Raw genomic sequence first — 14,170 nt, 5'->3', positions numbered from 1 at the left:
AAAAGTTACCACTGAATATTGCTTGAAATCAGTGTCCGAAAGTACTGTAAATTTTATCTGCAAGGTTTCACCAAAATCACTGAAATGTTTATTTAAAGCATTAACAGCAGTCTCCTGCTTAGTATCTATGGCATCAAGGGATACAGCACTATATTTTCCCCTACCGAGAACATCATTGATAATTTTCCTGGTTTGCTTTGGATCATGACAAGAATCATCATTAATCATATATCAAGAATAAGCCCACTCCTACAGTTCTTTATGCACAATTTAATGTACCAGCCTTTCCCTAGGTAAAATTCCAAGGTATCACTTTTACAAATATTCTCAGAAAAATATCAAATATGGGCATTGAATAAAGGCATACAGTGCCTATGAGGGCAGGCAGACACTCACTCAATCGTCGTTTGTTGACAAGTGGTAATTGAAAAAATGACATTTGTAAAACAAGGTACATTAGAACCCGAAGAAAGTCACTTCTAATTCAATTCCTTGAATCAATGGACCGTAATATATTAAAGAAACTTGTGTATAAACATACAGTGCTATAATGCTATGTGTATACAGTAACATATAACACTATTAGTTTAAAATAAAATGTTATAAGAATAACAGACATCATTATGTATTTATAACATAGATCATTATATCACTTGATTACACTGCTTTTGAGTAAACTGGTTATTCTTAGATGTAAAAAGAAAAATTACCCTGTATAATTGTTACATAGAATCTTATGATCTTTATTTCACTGTAGAGTAATCTTAATTCATTTCTTCATCTCCCCTGGGCCTTCACTATTGTAGCCATCATGAGGGGCTTCAGTCTTTCTTTATTCAAATTTCCATTAAGAAAATAGATGCAGCTGTAGATTTACATGGAAAGAAACCAACTTACTTTACATCCTTCACACGTGTACACTCCAAAATGGATCCCAGACGACACATCATTGCACACTTTACAGAGGATCTGATCGCAATTTGCCGGCTCTTTTGAGTTCTCTTTAACTAAAAAAAGATGCAAAATAAAACCTGTAAACAACTGGCATCATAAAATTTGTTTTTCAGTGCTTTAAATTAATACGGCTGGGAAAGATTAAACTTTTCCTGGGAGAGGATAGTGTGCACCCCACTCTTTGTTAGATATGTCACTGTCTTTTTTTAGCCAGAAGGTCATATCTATGTTACAGAAGATTTAGTATATCTGTACCAATTCAAGTTTCTAATTAAAGTTTATTGTACAAATTGTATAGTAACACATAACACTGTAATTAAAGTATCAATATTAATTATTAATTAATCATTAATTTTATTATTATGGTTGTTGAATGAAAAAGTACCTTCAGCAGTTGTTATGAAATAGATATGTGCACTATATATACATCCTTTAAATTAAATAAATAAATAAGTAAGTTATGTATTTAATTATTAAAATCGTGGTCATACCTTTCCGACACATGCCCACCTCTAAACACTTCTGGTATCTGCAGCACTGGCACAGCAGCCTGGACGTTGGCGTTATTGTGCAAAGTCCATTGTTCGAGCATTTGAATTTTGGCTCTCCCTTCTTTGTGCTGCGGATAAAGAAGCTCTGAAATACCAACAGCATAGATTGAACAGATAATAACATATTTTAAATAATAGGTAAAAATAATTATAATTATTATAGTAACCGAAAGGTCCACTGATTAATCTCAGATAAGAAACTATAATACATACTCCAGGTATTGAAATTTTTTTGCTAGATGTTCTAGTGTTTTTCAGGTTTGGTCTCACACCTATTCCTATCTTATTTTGTTTTAATTTTTATTATTATGTTATGTGTTGTTGTTAAGCGCTTCAAGGTTGTTAACATTAGGCACTAATATAAATATTGACTATTTCAATAATAACAATAATAGTCAATATAAATATTGACTATTATTGTTATTATTGAAATGCATGCCATCAAATCCCAACACGATGGCATGCATTTCAATACTTGGAGTATGTATTATACTTTCTCATTATAGTATCACTGGCTGTAACCCATCTTATGGATGGGGACAAACGACTGTCTGGTGAAGGGTAATGAAGTCTCATGAGGGATAAGCCAGGCAATCACTGTGTTTATAGGATGGTCGTACGATCATTGCACAACAAATCCAATTCCCACTTCCTGTGAGCGCTAGACGACGCGACGTTTGCTGGGTGTTAGTGCCAGTCTGAACGGATAGTCATTAAAAAACGATAATTTGCGCTCGCGTCGTCGTCTTGTGATCTTCATAGAATCGTGTTGGCTGATGACCGTCGGGCACAGTAAGTAGCCGGCTTTAGGGAGTAGTTGTTTTGGTCGTGAGAAAAAATATAGAGCTTGACAGGATTTGAACCAGTACTCTGGGAATGAAAGGCAATCATTTTTACCAGCAAGCTACAGCCCGATCCAGATTGCGAGTGGAAATAAAGGTTGACTGAAATCCCACAAAATGCAGTCTTTACGCCAACATTTTCAAAACTTTCTACTTGACCATCTCACAGATGTGAATATTTTCTGGTACCCGGGCTCATGACTTAATTGATGGAGTCTCCATGAGGTTTTATTAGCTTCTGTTCTTATAAGACATCATGTAAAAGTAAAGCTTGAACAACACAAAGGTCGAAATGTATATTTTTATTATTATTATTTTATTTTTTATTTATTTATTTATTTTTTACATTTTTAAAAATTATTATTATTTTTTTATTTTATTATTTTTTTTTTTATTTTTACTTTTTTTTGTACATTTTTTTTTTTAAGTGCTGAAGAACAGAGCAGTGACACTGGTTCTTTCTGCTGTCTTCTCATTGTCTCTGTGGTTGTTTGCTTTTGTTATTCTTAGGATATTTCTCGGCTTTTTTTTCTGCTTCCTAGACTTTGCATTTCAAGCACATAGAGACTATTGCCTCTTTACAGCTGCTAGGTAGTCACGGACTCCGCCCATACGCAATTCAGCACAATGACGCTGCAAGTTATGGGTTATTCTCCTACCTTTACCTTTTAACTATGCCATGTGCTGATTAAATAATAATAATAATAATAGTGTAGTTTTATATAGCGCAAATATCCATCTGCTGTAAGATGCTCAGGGCGCTTGATATGTGAACTCGATCAACGATTATAGGTTTTGTCTTCAAAAATGATGATATTATGCCATTTGATTACCCTAACTCATGCCACCAAGCTATCAAGTTTTGTTTTTTATAAAGCAGGTGGGAAAAATACTCCCTTCCTGAAGGTTCTTATCTCAACATAAAAGTACGGGCCAGAGTTCTGTTTCATAAAAAAATTGTTGAACTGGTTTACTTTGATATTAAGTATTCTAGTTGTTGGGTCTGGTCCAAATCCTTATTGATAAGACAAAAATAACAAAATCTGTACAGGTTTATAAGATCTGAAGGTATCAATTACCATCCTAAAACAATATTTAGAGATAATACATTCCAAAACGTCCCAGAAAAAAATTAAAATTCCATGTTGCTCTAGGTGCGGCTAGCCGCTCGACCCTACCAGGGCTCTGTACCTAGACCTCAATTGCCTCTGCTGAGACTGATAAGCCCTGCATGAAAAAAACAAACTTTATTCTGGATACTCAAATAACATTGTTTTCTCTAAAAAAATTAGATATAAAATTATTTTAATATATATATAACTTAACAACTTATATAAAATGTAAAGCAAAAATTTCATCACAATAGCACACTAATCTGTAGAAACAAAACAAATTATGGAATTATTTTAAAAGATTGCTATGTGAGAGAACTAATGATGCTCTAGAAAGATCATTCCAAATTCTGCAATAATGATCATTGCCAAGACTAATTTGTTTTTGGATATGCCTCTCATATCTTAAGCCAAGCACTCACTGAGTGGTATGACCGTCGAATCCAAATCTGCTCCCTTTGAGCGCTAGGTGACGCGGCGATTCTGTGTGACCTAGTAATATTAACATTTTACACAACTTGTCTATACAATATGTTATATTTATATAGCGTTTAATGCCAACAAGGCCTCTAAGCGCTTCTCATTACTACCCCCGGTCGTTGGATTAGACGCCTATGGAACACAAGCTGTTCCATAAAGTTGCAACAGCTACATCAGCGCATTTTGGCATTTAACCCTACCAGGTACCCATTTATACTCCTGGGTGGAGAGAAGCAATGTAGATAAAATGTCTTGCCCAAGGACACAAGCGAAATGCACAGCAAGGGTAATGAAACCCCGACCTCGAGGTTGGTAACCAAACCGTTCCCACTGCGCCAAACTTCTATATTTCATTTCATTTTCATTTCATATGGACTTGCACAGATTTGATGAAAAACACCCTTGAGTGTATCAAGTTCTCTGTGTTGAAATAAAGTATTTATTATTATTATTATTATTATTATTATTTTTTCATGAAAATTATCATATTTTTCTAAAAATTTTCCTAAGTAGCAGCATTCCCAATGAATATTGTAACATACCCTGCTTTGATGATCGTGATTCAGCGACGGTATTATTCCGTCGTCTGCAAAAATGAATTCAATAATAAAATACAACAGCATTGTCTTCCAGCGAGTCTTTGGCTCATCTTCGCTGAAAATTATCCCGAAGTAATAATCCTGTTTGCAACATGAATGGTCAGTGTGTAATAAGCTATCATCAAAGCAGATACAGTATAATAACACTGTAATCACGTCAAAGAGGATCAGCTTACCCTAATCAGACCTCGTCAAATGTCCCAACAAGAGATGTAAAAAATTGCACCGAAGTAATTAACCAATCAGAAACATAGTTTCTATTCTGGGTTATTCTAATATCATAAAGGGTATAAATTTTTTTTTTTATTTCCTTCACATCCAACTGCAAGTACACTTGTCACTTACAGGATGAGAAAGATGCTTTATAAACTAAGTCTCTTGAGGCTTAGAGAGTGGAGTTGGTTTTGGTCGTGAGAAAAATTCCTGCTGTGACAGGAATTGAACCCAGGACCCTGGGAACAGAAGGCAAGCATCTTAACCAGTGAGCTATTCAACTCCACTCCAAATACTAAGCAGAATGGGACACGCCATTTTGTTACACAATATTCAGGCCCAGTCAAAATGCTCAAATAATAAGCATGGCCATTTTTATTAAATACAGTTATAAAATTCTAAGCTGGTGGAATATATTTATTTTCCCTTTCAAAAGCCTTAAAAAATACTGTAATTTATAAAAATTGCAATATGCAAACTACTTTTAAACATATAATATGCTTGGAATGACATGCTCAATTTAGAAAAGGTGATCCTTTTTTCAAAATTTATCAGTTGGTTTATACTCTATTGAAAATTTTAAAATGTCAATTCACTCTATTGACACACAAAGCGATTTCTCATTAGCAAAAGTGGGAAATCTTGCATGTCGGAAATTAAGAACATTGTTTCTTATGTTGACACAGTGAAAAAACATGCAGTGTAATGGCAGAACGAATTATATATATTTCATACAAATACAAGTTGAGATTATACAAACCTTGCAGGCTTCGCAAATCAGTGCACCAAAATATTTTCCTGCTGCCTGATCACCACAGACTACACAAAGTATGGTGGGAACATGTGGAGTAGAGCTAGCGACTGATGAAATGGTTCTGTCAGAAATAACATAGCTATTTGTTGTGGGTAGCATCAATTCTGGATGGATAATTGATGGTTGAGCATGTGCCATACTACGATGAAAAAAAAAACCAATTAATTAATTCAAAATCAAACTTATTCACACAATGATTATTGTTAGCAGCAGTTGACCCAGGATTTTAAGAACCGGGGATTAGGAAGATTCTAAATCTACTTTAGCAGGGAAAGTTTAAATTTTTGATGGTCAGTAGGTGGGAAAATGGAACAATAAATGAATATACATAAATGAAAGTAATGAGGCCTTTGGCGGCCAAACAAAGTGTACACTGAAGACTTTAATTACGTAGAAGTTGGAGAAAATGCTGTGACTTCAGCCGCAACAAATTCTAACAAGAGCAAGAGCTCACCGGTCCGCGCATTCCTCCACTCTTAAATACGTTACAGGCACAACTTATTATATTGGGGTTTTTGGAAGAGAAGATAGAAATTTTTTAATAATTAGAATGTTTATTTGTACAAAATAAATTATTATTTAGAATGTTCATTTGTACAAAATTAAAATATCTTAAAATTGAAAAAAATAAAATTTCTGAAAATTGGAAATAAAAAAAGATTGAATACCAAGATGCGATTCGAACTCACAACCTGAAGTGCTTTAGAACACATCCTTAACCGACCGTGCCATCCACGCGACATGTCCTATTAGTGGTGATGGCAGTAATGTACAGTCTGGGGTCCAACTTAAAAATTTGTTGGAAATCTCCTCTAGTTTATGTGTGCAAAATTTCCTCCACGTCCGTTCAAAACTGGCGATGCAAACAAGAACAGCAGGGAGGCTCTAGGGTCAGCGCCTTGCGTGGACCCAAAAATGACATCACTCCAAAGAGGCTCTGAGCAGTTAAATTAGACCATGACTGAAGCAACACTGCCAAGGCTAGGGAACATATGTCAGTATAAATATCCATACTAGGCCCAAATTTTTAAGACTTGAAAAGTGGGTCAAGTGGACAGCGGCACAAAAGAGCAGTTAAAACACCAATTATGATCCTCTCAGATACAAACTGCCTACTGTATTTTACAAAATGTCATTTACTACGATATGTCGTTACAAACAATCTTTTAAACTTAACAAATCAAAAAGTTATATTAAGAAAATCCTTAAGAGAGTATATATACTGTCTCTTATACACATCTAAAGCCGCATTGAGTACAGCAGAAATAAATATGCGATTTTGTCAGTACGGTAGTGATTCCTGCAAATTGTTGATAAGCCCATAGGTCTTTGCGATAATTGAAAATGCATCTAAATTACATTGCCTCATTACATATTCAACAGGAAGTAACCAAGCATGTCAATTCTTGGAACAAGTACCATAATAGAATGACCTCATAGGACATGGTCATTTGGTCAACAAGTAATCATTTTTCATGGTCAAGCCAAGTAGATGCTAAGCACCTTTTACAAGAGATCAATGATTTTCAAAAGAACATTCAAACATACGCTACAGAATTTCCCTTTGGATCTTAAATATTGGCGGGATCTTGAAAAAGCAGGTTCCATTCATGAAGGGAGCAAATAGTACCACACAATTTGTTAAAAATTTGTTGAATAACTCACAAGCACCTACAGTAGGCCTAAAAACGAATGTTTTCAACAAGATCGAAGTTTACTTCCTTACCTTACAAATTTCCCACATCCACATTCGCAACACATAGGCCTACTTATCTAGGCCTTAGCCAAATATAGGCACACACATATACACCAATTGCTTGTAGGCCTACAGTACAGAATGTTTGGTTTATACTAAATTGTCAGGGTGTTTGTATTTGTGAATAAAAATATAAAATAAAAATGTTGAGGTTTTTAAATAATTTGGCATTCAAAAACTTTCACACATACATTTGAAACTTGTTTATGGTTGGCCAATTATAAATTTGTAATAATATTTACACTATCATTAATATCACTTCAGTCTTTGATAATTCTATTAATAGATGTCTCAACAACAAGAAGTTCCTGGTTATAACTGGATTATATCATTATTTTGAATACTGATGAGCTATTAATAGCTACAGTAGTTGGCCTTTTGGCAGATTGATGAGGTGTACTGCTGCTTCTGTGTCTTTAAATACTTCTGTGTCTTTAAATACTTTAGTCTTTTTTTATGATTACTTTTAGGTTAGATGCTATGTTTGATTAAATTCTTTAAACAAGTTTGTTTAAAGCGCTTGGAGACAATGTACTGTATATTGTGGAGAAGATGCTACAGAAATATAGTACCCTTTTCCATAATAAACACAGTAGAACCTGAATTAAAGGATACATTCGGGACCAAAGAAGTGTCCCCTTAATAGGGGTATCCCCTGAATAGGGTGTCCAAAAGAAGGTGTTCTACTGTATACAGACTATAATATACATACTAGAAATTGCAAATTGCAAGTGAGGTGCTGCGAAGTACAACTGCATACAATGTTCTTCGAACAAAATTATTTATGCGAGTCAAGTGAAAATAATGAATAATAAAAATATAACAAATAATATGAGCACGACCCATTGTCTATATATTATTAGAACAGCGTTGGTACAATAGTGTTTTTATAATGCAGTGACATCTCTCTGCTGGCGATGGCTCGCTGCTGCTGGCGATGACTCGCTGCTGGCGAATCGATCTGCGCATGTGTATAAAATGGTATTTATTTCCGCAAACACTATGCCAGTCTACAACAAGGCGTCGCCTAAATGTAATAATTAGCACGTTGAAATAGGCTAGTAAATAAGTTTAACTGGGTTCGTAAATAATATTGTCCTCAAAATATTGTGGCTGTGACATGAGCCAATTAAACGTAGAAATAGGAAACCTAGAAATATAGTAAAAACGCTGAATAGTACTCCAGCGTCGCGACATGCCGACGTTGGTACGAGTAGGTTAGTCTACAAACGTCACCTAAAGTAATTGATTTTACGCGGCAGAACGAAAGAAGGAAACTGGATCCGCTTTTCAGTTGTCTCAGGCGATTGATTTTTGACAAACAATGACCTTTCAGAGGTCAAATTGCTGTCAAGAATATGAATTGGCTGCTTCGCAGCAAATATTCAATAACTACACCCATCACTACATTTGATATAGAAGTCATGCACTCCCACACACAACAACATCGTGTATGTTGGGATAAATCTGAACTGATAGCCACTGTACCATCTTGGCATTCCAGACGGACCAGAGAAGCTATAGAAATTCACAAACACGATACAGTACATCAAGATATTGGATTTGTCATCAGCGATATTTGGTTGTCCATGTTTAACAGGACCTAAACCAAATTTTTCCCGCCAAATCTTTCCCTCTACACTGGAAACTATGCCATTGTTTTGGCTTTCCTTCCCCCAGCTAGAACAATGCCACTGTCTTGGCTTTCTAGCCACGCCCCGCCCTTCTATTCAGACCGTGAATTTTAGCTTTTGTATAGCTTTTCACTGGTAGGCTCAGCCTTTGTTTAGTTTTCAACCAATCAATCAATCACCATCTCTCAAACATATAAGTATTTCCCTGTTTGAGATCTCTGCAGATATTATTCTCCTGAAGACGGTTGAAGCAAGTCAACCGAAACGTCGAGATATTCTCAACCAACAACAACAGTTCTTTTCAGAACTATCTACGTGGTGTACCGCAAGCATTAATTATATATTATACTTCGCCATGCAAACCTTCAAACAATATTTTACATTTCATATCTCGTAAGCGCCCAACTTTCATAAGAAACCGCAATTACTTTTGAGTTTAAAAACTGGACTGTGGCATTTAAGGAGGTCAAGAAATGTTTTTATTTGAAACAAACATAACTTAAACACAGAGGTTTTACAAAAGCCTATTAAATTAAAACTTCGCCATCCTACATTGTAGAGCTCATCACACCATATTGTCCTCCTAGGCAATTAAGATCCTCTACACAGAGGAAACTTAACATCTCTAAACCGGCTACTATTTTCATTGGTAATAGATCATTCATCTTTTCTGCTGCTCGTCTTTGGAATGCTCTTCCACAAGCTATTAAAGACACAGAGTCAATTGACATGTATAAAAAATGTCTAAAGCATCATATTTTTAAGACTTACTTTGCTCCTCTTGCTTAACATCGAAAACTGATTGAATCTGATTGTTATATTTTTCCTCAAAATTCACTACTCTAATTTTTTGTTGGTAAGATAGGATAGTCAGAAGCCACTTTCACTCAAACTCCTGTGAGTTCTGTTCCAGAGAGCTCTCAATTATGGGAGCTTGAAAGTACTGGAGAGCGGAGCAGTGAAAAGGGTTCCTCTGCGTTTATTTTATTTTTTGGTTACTGTTAGGGTATTTTATGGCATCATTCCTTTTTTTCATGTTCTTTTATGTGGAAAGCGCTTAGAAGCATTGTTTTGCATTAAGCGCTCTACAAGACTAACATAATTATTATTATTATTATTGTTATTATTATTATTATTATTATTATGTTGTATTGAATAATTTTACTTGAAATCAGATATCGTATTTAAGTTTGGGCCTCACATTGGTGTATATATTCGTAAGTCTTCATCTCTCGTAAGGGATCATTTCACCTAGACCTAAGGCGGTTGCTTACAAGAGTTTTAACCGTAGTGTTGCTGTACCATTTGGCTGTGATGAAATTGGATTAAAAAAAACCCATAAAAATTCAATTAAAACATTGAATTTCCTCATTTATACAAGGATCAATTAACAACAATAAGCAATAATAATATTTTTGATTAATATATTAATTGGAAAAAAAAAGCTTACACACTGTTACTGAGTAAACAACTTAAATATCATATTTAAACAATGTATACAGAATATCTTCCAAGATAGTCTGTAATATGCTAAAATAGAATATATAAATGAACATTTTGAATTGCTTAGTTTGAATAAATTAAAATGATTTTAGTAAAAAAAATTGTAAGTCAGCAAAGAATTATCTGGTTTCCTCTATGTTTTGTTTAAATTGGATTTAAGAAGTTTTTATAGATTTTATGACAGACAGCATAATGAGGAGAGAATACATGGAAAGAATATAATTAACTTACTACGGTACATACAAGTTTGTAAGAAAATATTATTGGGATAGCAAATGTAAATACTTACATGCCCAATAACTTACATGCCTATAATAATAAATCATCTTTACTATCCAGTGAATTCTTCACAAGTAAATCCCATTCATTATGTTTTCTTTGTTCATTCATGACCTTGCATTTTAAATCCTATTTTAACAAATGGATTACTATACCGCTACCGTTCCTTTAGTTTACGCTGTGGATACCGATATCTAAACACTACTTGGCTATCATTCACTATACTAAACTTGTATTCATTTTCCAATATTAAGGAGTTGATTGACGTCATAATTAGAAATCTGTGAGGCTCACACAATGGCATTGGAAAATGTGCGACACATCCTTTTCAATGTCTTAAAAAACAACTTAATTTATGAAGTTACTGTAGCTAATAAATAATGATATTTACTTATTATTTAATTTGGAAAGAATGCATAGTGAAATAAAACATTTCTCTCCTTGGTAGAGTTTATTATGAATAAATATATTGCCTTTACAATAACAATAGTAAAATAAATATGTAATGACAATACTACATTTGGGCAATTCCATAAAATGATCAACCAAATGGAGAAAAAATAAAATATGTCAATTTCAACTATATGGTATTACTGCAAAGCTAATATGTTCTAATTTTGGGAGCAACAAAAAAAAAATATAAATTTTTTCATGAAGTTTAGAGCACCGTAAATTAGCATATATCTTAAGACTACCACAATTATTTTCAACCGCAATACCATATAGGCAAGGCCTAATTAATTTTATTATAAAACCCGGTACAAAACAGACATGTTTCGGCAAATCCTTCGCCCCCTTCAGTGTAACGATTGCTAACATGCCATCTACTACATAAAGGAAGTGAACAACTGTGAAGAATTGTATTTTAAATAAATGGGAATTGAACCACAGCTATTTGAACAGACATCATGACATTGCATTTTTAAGGTAATGATTTGACTGTAATTTTAAAGAGAAAGAATGGCATGAATAAAGATGATAACACAGGATAACACGATGGGGAGGTGCGTTTTGCAACTGAAGTGGACCTTACGATGGGCGACTGCCTAGGGATCCCCGCGAGGGTGGGACGAATCTTCTGGAAGCTCTGACAAATTAGCATTTTGTGGGCCTTTTTTAATGGATTTCTAAAATCCATAATTTGTAATATCCTATTTAAATTTTCATTCATTTGAGTATTGTCTAGGGACCTACAATAAAGCAGGAGAAATAGAGGGTGGGGGTGAAGGGAGGAACTTGCACAGACAGAAGGTAAGAAAATTTATGATTATGGCACCTCAAAATGGCCGGAAATGGCACTCTCAGACAAACTGTAATTATGATTTTTCTTTTTTCTCCATTTCTTTTATAATTTTAGGGGTCTTTCCCCCCTTGAATCCACCACTGTGAAATTGTAATTTTTTTTTGTTCTTTACATCTGTAGGCCTACAGATGACAAGGATCAATCAGCAAATACTGGAGCTGATAGTTTCCAACAGATTTTGTAGCACATTATTAAAAATCAACGGGTAAAAGAGTGGGCAAAAAAATGTAATGCATACTATAGCATTTCGCGATAATTAGGAACGATTTAAGTGAAATAATAGGTTTTAAAAAGTGGACTTTTTGAAATTTGGTGGCCCAGGGGCAGAGGCCTGGAGGGGGTTTGTGAGAAAAGCAACAAAGTAGCATTTTGAGGGTCTTACATAATAGATTTCATGAAAACACATAATTCATGAATATTTCATTTAAATTTTCATTAATTTGGGTGTTTTTGGAACCTGAAAAAGTAACGTTATTATGTCCTGTACATATTCTTCATATTATATAGATCAATCTGCAATCACCGGAGACGATTAATTTCTAACAAATTTCATACCACATTATTAAAAATCAATAGTTAGATAAGCTGGCAAATATATAATGCAATGCATGCTATAGCATTTTATGATAATTAGGAACGATTTTGTGAAATCATTTCTTTAAAAAGTGCATGAAAATCATAAAAGTGGAATTTGGGGAGGTGCATCCGTCTGTGAACATCAGAATTAGCATATAATTTACATAAATTGTAGTGTAAATTCAGATAAGAAGAGATTTGTGTTTTATTTTTCTATAAAAAATTCTTTAAAATTATAGTTTTAAATATCTTCCAGAGCAGAAATAGATGCCTTTTTAAAATTCTAATTACAATTTTGAAAATTCATAGTTTTTATAATTATAAAATTTAATTAATTAGAAATTACTTGTTTATGTACATCCGTCACAAAAAATGGAACTTTAATAATCCTGCGCTTGAGGGGTGTCTTAAAATATCCATGTTACTAATTTATCCATTATTGGGTAAATGTAGTTCATATACAATGGTAAATGACAAAAAAAAAAAAATTCTTATTACTATTAGATCACAAATTACATGTACGTCCGTCATAATAATAGCTACCAATAAAGTAATTACATTAACGGCTAATCCATTCAAGATTAAATAAAGATTATCATTTATGTAACATTTTCTGTCATATTACAAATATATTTATCATAGTCATGCATTTAACTAATTAACTTTGACTTTTAATTTAAATAATTAATGATGTGATAGCACTTTTTTGTTTAATTTCTATTAATCGATTAACTGGGATGCTGGACTGGGCACCATTTTATATATTTAATCACTCTAGATCTATTTACTTTGCTACAATAGTGTTTAGTTTATTAACATTAAATTAATAATATTAATTAAATGAAGGAACTTAATTAGTAATTATGAATATAACATACATTGTTGCTATAACAGTCACGTAAATTTAATTGGTAAATTCAGATTGATGCTCATAAATCATTCAAAACAAAGATTTCTTGAGGGCATGCCCCCGCACCTCCTAGGGTAGTATTATCTCGATCAGCCCCACTTTCGGCCTCTTTTTTGGACATCTCTGGGTACGCCCCTGTACATGTTTATGAAATTGAGGTGTCATGTGATGAAAGCGTTCGTTCAGTAGAATTAAGCTGGTTTCCATTGAATCGCTACACAGTTGCTACAGCGTTTTCACTGGAATCTTTGCACTGCTTTGCTGTCTCCGAGGCAGTTGGGGACCATCCTAATTCAACTTAACAATCAGCATTGTACTGTACTCTCATAATTTAAAAATCTTACTGGTACTATGTTCATAATGATAAAAAATAATACCATCAATACAAGACAACAATTATTTTTCCTAATACAATCCAATCCGCCCAAGTACCACTGGATATAGACAAGTCCAAAATTTTCAAAAAAGTGGGGTATCACCAAACTGTTGATAGCAGGGGAGACTATTTCATTTGTGAAGAGTTAGTTGTGTTGAAAAACATATTATTGTTTCAACCTAAAAAATATTGAATTAAATAGACATCAGATTAGCACAGTGTATGGTAAAATCAACCTTTTTGCTATAAGAAGATTTATGTTCTCTCA

General features: G+C 33.8%; 1 protein-coding gene across 1 annotated transcript in view; it reads right to left on the bottom strand.

The window, feature by feature from the left end:
• Positions 1-14,170, bottom strand: part of LOC117105468 — a 46,309-nt gene that overhangs the window by 14,080 nt on the left and 18,059 nt on the right. The window contains exons 2-4 of the mRNA XM_033246620.1: positions 5,512-5,704; positions 1,446-1,590; positions 898-1,007 (exon numbers count right to left, since the gene is read on the bottom strand). Coding sequence (XP_033102511.1) covers positions 898-1,007; positions 1,446-1,590; positions 5,512-5,704 — 448 coding nt within the window. The remainder of the gene's footprint in view (positions 1-897; positions 1,008-1,445; positions 1,591-5,511; positions 5,705-14,170) is intronic.

This window comes from Anneissia japonica, unplaced genomic scaffold (assembly GCF_011630105.1).
Source record: "Anneissia japonica isolate Jap-2015-1 unplaced genomic scaffold, ASM1163010v1 scaffold1128_len1000024_cov185, whole genome shotgun sequence".
In the NCBI taxonomy this organism is placed as follows: domain Eukaryota; kingdom Metazoa; phylum Echinodermata; class Crinoidea; order Comatulida; family Comatulidae; genus Anneissia; species Anneissia japonica.
Note: the sequence above shows the minus strand (reverse complement) of the source record. Positions and strands in the feature narration are given on the sequence as shown.